Genomic DNA, 7,695 nt, shown 5'->3' on the forward strand with positions numbered 1-7,695 from the left:
TCACAGAAAATCTTTGTTAACTCAAGATCTCATGCGCTTTGCTTTAAACAAACACCCACATCGTTATGTTTTTTACGCGCAAAAACCCGACCTTACCGTTTACTGTTTATGATTAGGCGACAACATTTTTTTAATTCAAGACGCCGTTTGATTTGTGCGACCCAGAAGCCTTCGTTCCGTTTCCCCATGGAAATGCTTTGTACAGGTGCCTGAACGAATGTGCACACCGACCAAAGTTTAGTAATATGAACTTATTGCCAAGCGGAATATGTTTTTATTTATCTGTAGCAATGTGTTGGCTAACTTCAGGGGTCGACGCATCTTGGTGGTGAGTAGATAGTGAATTTAAATTTAACTGAATTATTATGATTACACTGACATTATGTATTTCGCTTGTCGACCGGAATATGGTGATTATGGTGACTGGGCATAATATAGCCTACCACTGGAGAGCATTATTGTGCAACCTTTATCGATTATTTTCCAATCCTACTCATATTGCAGTGGAGTAGCCGTTCCCTAATATCAAACATTCACGTAGCTTAACGAGTGGTCAAAGTCATTGAAAACGCTTTCATGCTTTTGTAATGCAGGTACATGGGTACCCTCGGGTCGCAAGTGATGTGCGACAACATCCCAGGCTTAGTTAACAAACAGCGGCAGCTGTGCCGCCAGCATCCCAAAGTCATGCAGGCGATCGGAGCCGGGATGAAGGACTGGATCGACGAGTGTCAACATCAGTTTCAAACCCACCGCTGGAACTGCAACACCATGGCGCGGGACCACAACGTGTTCGGACGGCTGCTGCTGCGTAGTACGTATTCGAATAAGCTATGCAGCAACGGTGCATGCAACTGCAGATGTCTGATATGCACCATTTGAGCCTAACTTAGCAAATATTAATGAATTAACTTTTATCACGGCAGACATAGAACATTGTGTAAAATGCCTGATAATGTTGGGTTGTATTTATGTGTGCTGGTACTTTGGAAATAGATATGATAGCCTACCAATTTCTCCACGGAGTTCATACAAAGGAAGCGCGATTGTGCATTGGTGTGAGACTTTTCTGTAGGCTATATCCCTCAGCTGCATAGAAACCTTCCGTAGGCTTATGCTTTAAGAATTTAAGAATAGGCTCTCATGTAGGCTGTATCGGAGTAAAATTGTGTAAAGCATTTCGCCCCACTGTAGGCTAGATGACTTAGTTTTCCCCAAAGCTTGCATCGCATTCCATACATTGTCTCACTTTACAGTCGCACATTTATCAAGTTGACGCACCCGCTCGCTGCTGCGATCGGTATCAGACTGCGCTGCTCCAAACTGTCACACACCTGACAGATGTGAACTCAATGCAGAGCAACCTGTCAGGTTAGAATCGATGTCAGTCATCTCGCATCCCGTCACCAGTTTAAGCCCCACTGGCCAGTGAAAAACGTCTGCAGTTCGCACAAGGTTATAATCTGTTTTTGTGATAATATGAAGATCTGATTGTTCCCAATCCCTTAAATTAACCAGAGAGTTTTTGTGGTGGCACTTGTTGAAGGTTTTAGCCTACTGACGATGACCGGGATGTAGCCTAGTTCACTTATATCCCTACCCGATGCACTTGGCCTACTATATTGTAGGCCAAGTCATTTAGGATAAAAGCGTCTGCTAAATTACTAAAATGTAAAATGTCTTGGTTTGGGCCTAATCTGGGCTCCTAATCGGCCCTGTGGTATTCGGACCTCCCAGAGTAGCTCCGGTTGTGTCACACGACATTAGGCGGCCCACTTGACAGGCACCATTAGGTATCGCCGGAGCACCGTGTGAAGCTACTTATTGTCAACGTCAGTGCGCTAATTTCAAACAATTACAAGGTTTTTCTGGTGTCGTGTTCTCTTTGGTTAATCCCCATTAACCCCTTTAAACATTCAATTTCTATCCTACGGTTGCCAACGCGAGCGCGCACAACCGCACACGCGCGCGCGCGCACACACTTTTTAGGATTTAGTACCTGCTTTACTGGGTTCACAACACAAACACACACACACAGTCTTTGATCCTTCAGAACTTTCATCAGCTACAAGAACAGTGAGATATGGGTCCTTTATCTTGGGACTGCTGGTTACCCGTTTATCCATCTTGGAGGTAGATGAAGCAAAGCAGCAGCGCCATGGCATGAAATAAAAGGCTTAAGCAACAACAAACACAGACCATGCAGGTACATCTTGAAGTACTAAGAGAGGAGAGTGTGTGTCTCCAGCTGTGAGCCCTGCCAGACAGAATAGGTGTGTGGTGTGTGTGTGTGTGACCCACCGTGTGTGGCGTTGTGTGTGTGTGTGTGTGTGAACCACTGTGTGGCGTTGTGTGTGTGTGTGACCCACCGTGTGTGGCGTTGTGTGTGTGTGTGTGTGTGAGACCCACCGTGTGTGGTGTGTGTGACCCACCGTGTGTGTTGTTGTGTGTGTGTAAACCACCGTGTGTGGCGTTGTGTGTGTGTGTGTGTGTGTGTGACCCACCGTGTGTGGCGTTGTGTGCGTAACACAGACCCTAGTGTGTTTGTGTTTGCATATGTGGGTGCGTGTAAACAATCATATGAAGCCGACGTTAAAACCAGCCCCCCTCCCTCCTCCCTCCTCCCTCGCCAGGCAGTCGTGAGGCGGCCTTCGTCTACGCCATCTCGTCGGCCGGCCTGGTCTACACGCTGGCGCGCGCCTGCAGCCAGGGTGAGCTGGACTCGTGCTCCTGTGACCCCACCAAGAAGGGCTCATCGCGTGACGCCAAGGGGCCCTTCGACTGGGGCGGCTGCAGCGACCACGTGGAGCACGCCATGAGGTTCAGCCAGGCCTTCGTGGACGCCAAGGAGAGGAAGGAGAGAGACGCCCGCGCCCTCATCAACCTGCACAACAACCGCGCCGGCAGGAAGGTGGGCCGGGGACCAGGCCTCACACACTCACACTCACACACACACACACACACACTCACACTGATGATGAGACTACTGTACATGCACTCACACACACACACACAGATAATGAGGCAACTACTGTACATGCACTGTATGCACACACACACACACACACAAAGGAACATAAACACACACACAAATAAAATGAATGAATTAGTGTTTTAAGTTCAAGTCAAGGTTATGTTTATGCTATATGCACATTCTCACACACACACTCTCTCTCACTCACTCACTCACACACACACACACACACACACACCCTCCCCTCAGTCCCAGCCTTGCCCTGACACCCCCCCCCCTCTTCACTCACCCCCCAGGCGGTCAAGCGCTTCATGACCCTGGAGTGTAAGTGTCACGGCGTGAGCGGCTCCTGCAGCGTGCGGACCTGCTGGCTGGCCATGGCCGACTTCCGCCGCACCGGCGACCACCTGCGCCGGCGCTACAACGGCGCCGTGCAGGTGGCGGTCAACCAGTACGGCACGGGCTTCACGACCGCCCACACTCACTTCAAACGGCCCAGCAAGAACGACCTGGTGTACTTCGAGGACTCTCCGGACTACTGCATACGAGACCAAGAGTCCGGTGAGTCCAACCACACGCCGTCCACTCCTCATTCTGATGATCCCCTCTCCTCCTGGCCTGACCGCTTGTGTCGGATGACGGGGGGGCGAACCATCAGAGAACGTTTTTGGGAGAGGATCAACTGAATGTGAACCGGTATCAGTTTTAGCGCGTCACACGTCACCGTTCAGGTAGCGTCTGCTCGGCTGTCTAGACCAATAGACTGAGCCCTCATACAGGGTGTAATGGCTTCAGTCTGGCGGAGTGTGACCTGTCTCTGGTACATCAGACCTCTTGTGTGTGTGATTTTGTATTGTTTGTGTGAAAGAATGTGTGTGTGTGTGCGTATGTGAGAAGGAGAGAAACTTTTGTTTTCTTTTAGAGTGAGTAAGAAAGTGTGTGTGAGAGAGAGAGAGAGAGAGAGAGAGATACGGTAGAACCTGGATGCCTGTCAGGCAACAGATGATCCGAGACGATCGGGTGTCAGGACCGTTTAAGGCCCATTACACAGTTCTGTGGGCTGAAACCAGAGCTGGTGGCCCAGCGCTATAAATTACCCCTGCTGGGACACACACATCTGCCCTCAGGGGATCACCGGCCTCAAAAGAGAGGCATTTTAGGGGCCAGGTCACGTCTCCAACACCTCTCACCCATGGAGAGGAATCGAGGAGGGTCCCCCTATAGATGTAGATACTGCAACCATCAACAAACATTAGTACACTATTCACCAACCCTAACCAGGGTTGATCATACGGTCTGTTGATGGGTTAGGCATCTAAATGTTCCAATTAAACTTTTTTGGCCGGTCTCCTTCACAGCAGAAAGAGAATGGGGGGGCTACCTGAACGCACCCATGGTCAGGTCTCTACAAATCACCTGACAGTTCACCTCGAAATAAATCTGGTGTTCAGTCTCCTAAAGACTAATGCGGAGATGACACCCCTTGAAAACATTTGTTGGGCGACTATATACCTCAATAGGATAGGTCACCTTTCCATTTCTTAGTTGTTGTTTTTTTAGGTTGATATTGGCAATGGCTAGGTGTGAACTGTCAACGGCAAATGGCAAGAGAATTGGATCCCTGCCTTGGATCGAAAACATGACAGACAGTTTTATTGAAAAATTCGTCATCTACTGACATTTGTTTTCTGCGGAGAGAGATGTTGTGATATGTTGAGGTTGCGGGGGTGTAGGGAGGAGCAGTGACAGAAAATGAAGGCGTTTTATGGGCTGTGTACATGTAAGCAGAGTGAGCTCCCCGGCTATCTGGGCCTGTCGTGAGAACCTCTCTCTCTCTCTCTCTCTCTCTCTCTCTCTCTCCCTCTCTCTCTCTCCAGACTTGGCTCCGGTCATCTGGGACAGGATACACACACACATAAAAGTGTGCATAGCCAGACCTGTACACTCACACAACATAGACTGTTGTTTTATTTGTATGAAACTATGCTGCTTTTCTTGGCCAGGGCTCAACTTTAAAAGAGATGTAAATCTCAGTGTGACTTTTCCCTGGTTAAATAAATAAATAAATAAATAGACTTGTGCACTCACTCCCTCCCCCCGCACATACCGTACACACAGAACATGTACGTTTAACACACACACACACACACACACACACACACACACACACACACACACAGCCCCTCAGAGACAGAGACGGGCCACTGTGCCTCTCCAAAGTGTGAAATCAATTTCCCCCGGCCCCACAGAGGCTCAGGTGCTAAACTCATCTTTCGCCGCCCCTTCATCTTAATTCAATAAGCAGACGCTGGGGGAGAGAAGGAGGGAGGGAGGGAGAAAGAAAGGGAGAGAGAGAGGGAGGGAGGGAGAGAAGGAGGGAGAGGTAGGGAGGGAGAGAGAGAGAGGGAGGGAGGGAGAGAGAGAGAGAGAGAGGGAAGGAGGGAGGGGGAGGGAGGGAGAAAGGGAGAGAAAGAGGGAGGGAGAGAAGGAGAGAGAGGGAGGGAGAGAGAGAGAAAGAGAGAAAGAAAGAGAGAGAGAGAGAGAGGGAGGGAGAGAAGGAGGGAGAGAGAGAGAAGGAGGGAGAAAGGGAGAGAGAGAGAGAGGGAGGGGGAGAGAGAGAGGGAGGGAGGGAGAGAGAGAGAGGGAGGAAGAGAGGGAGAGAGAGAGAGCGAGGGAGAAAGGGAGAGAGAGAGAGGGGGAGAGAGAGAGGGAGGGGGAGAGGGAGGGAGGGATGAGTCCGGTGATACCACCCTTGGCAGCGCAGCATACCGGGGCTGACGGGCGGGCACGTTGCAGAGAGGGGCGGGGCTTGGTCGTGTCCCGACACATTACCTGGCTGAGGAGAGCAAGGAAGAGACAGACGGAGAGAGAGAGAGAGGGAGGGAGGGAGGGATGAGGGGGCTTAGAAATGGATTGATTGGAATGGATACAGTATTGGTTGGTTGTAGAGCTGCGTCAAATGCTATTTGCCAATACTTGGAATGCACTAAATGGTAAATCGACTGCACTTACATAGCGCTTTTATAAGCGCTTTACAGTGGCCTCTCATTCACACACATTCACACACCAATGGCGACAGCTGCCATGCAAGGTGCTAGCCTGCTCATTGGGAGTAAATTGGGGTTCAGTGTCTTACCCAGGGACATGTGGACAGGAGGGGCTCGAACCACCGACCCTACGATCATTGGACGACCTGCTCTACCTCCCGAGCCACAGCCGCTCCAAGATGGCGCACACTGCCTTAGCACATTAAAACACATGTTGATTTCTGCTGGTTTCTTCTGGACTTTTGTCAGGCCGTTGCACAGTCCTCACACAGAGGAGTGCGTGTGGACTGTCAGTGTATAATCGAGGTGTGTGTGTGTGTGGATTGAGTTTAAAACCAAGGGGTGTGTGTGTGTATTGAGTGTATAACTGAGGCCTACTGTACGTGCAGAAACTGGGAATGAGATGCAGGTGCATGTGTGTGTCTAAACTGACGAGAGAGGGAGGGAGAGAGAGAGGGAGAGAGAGAGACACAGGGTGTATCCCTGTAGAGTGAAGGCCTCTATGAAATGAACACCTGATGAGGACTGCAAGCACCAGCTGATAGCTCCTATCATCAATCTCTCATCTCTCCTCCATCCCTCCTTCATCCTATTATCTTTCACTCTCCCTCCCTCCCTCCCTCTCTCCATCCAGTAGTAGGGTTAGTTGTCTAAACTGGCATCTCTACACTAAACTGTAGGAGGTGGGTCTCTGTGGGCATTCTCTCAGATCTTTCTTCAGATGCTGTAGGGCTTGGAAACATGGTTCTTTCTAGTTCAGTAGGGTAAAAAAAAGAAGAAGAAATGAAGGTAAACTGCTTGCAAGTGTTGATTTAAGAATTGTAAACAGAAGCTTCCCAGTCAGTGGAGTAGCCTGACTCCTGTCTGTGCCCTGGTGTGGTGCTGTTGTCATATCAGATGTTCTCCCTGAGGCTGTGGATAGATCCACCTGTTTCTCTCTCCATCCACCTCCACCCTTCTCCCAGTGATCAATCAAATAAACAGCACACAGAGATGGATATTGTTGTTCTGTGTCCTCTTTAACAAAGCGTTCCTTTCTCTCGGCCGGCCTCCAGGTTCCGTGGGGACGGGCGGTCGCGCGTGCAACAGGACGTCGCGCGGCGTGGACGGCTGTGAGGTCATGTGCTGTGGGCGGGGCTACGACACGGCGCGGGTCAGCCGGACCACCAAGTGTGAATGCAAGTTCCACTGGTGCTGCGCCGTGCACTGCCAGGACTGTCACCAGCAGGTGGACGTGCACACCTGCAAGACTCAGACGTGACCCGCCAGTACACACACCGTCCTGGCCGTGCCTCCACCGATGACTGCTCTCTCTCTCTCTCTCTCACACACACACACACTGTCCTGGCCGTGCCACCACCGATGACTGCTCTCTCTCTCACACACACTCTCTCTCACACACACACACACACACACACACACACACACCGTCCTGGCCGTGCCACCACCGATGACTGCTCTCTCTCTCTCACACACACACACACACAACCCCCTCTAACACAAGGCTTGGGATTCATTCCTGATGCAGATTCTGCATATGTAAAGTTTTTTTTTTACCCCTTTATAATTACAGAAATAATTTTAGAACTGCATCAAGATGACATTATAGTCATACAGTATGCAAACCTGTGCAGAATTTGTGCTTCTTAAACGTACCCAGTGCAGGAAGAGCAA

At 50.2% G+C, this 7,695-nt stretch overlaps 1 protein-coding gene across 1 annotated transcript; it reads left to right on the top strand.

The window, feature by feature from the left end:
- Positions 1–245: 245 nt before the first annotated feature.
- Positions 246–7,282, top strand: wnt2 (wingless-type MMTV integration site family member 2; the record flags this gene model as incomplete). Its single annotated transcript, XM_084450944.1, has 5 exons — positions 246–328; positions 594–814; positions 2,634–2,911; positions 3,271–3,535; positions 7,077–7,282. 5 exons carry the CDS (start codon positions 246–248, stop codon positions 7,280–7,282), a joined length of 1,053 nt encoding a protein of 350 aa, XP_084307070.1.
- Between the last annotated feature and the right edge of the window lie 413 nt (positions 7,283–7,695).

Source organism: Borostomias antarcticus (assembly GCF_949987555.1).
Source record: "Borostomias antarcticus genome assembly, chromosome: 16".
Lineage (NCBI taxonomy): Eukaryota > Metazoa > Chordata > Actinopteri > Stomiiformes > Stomiidae > Borostomias > Borostomias antarcticus.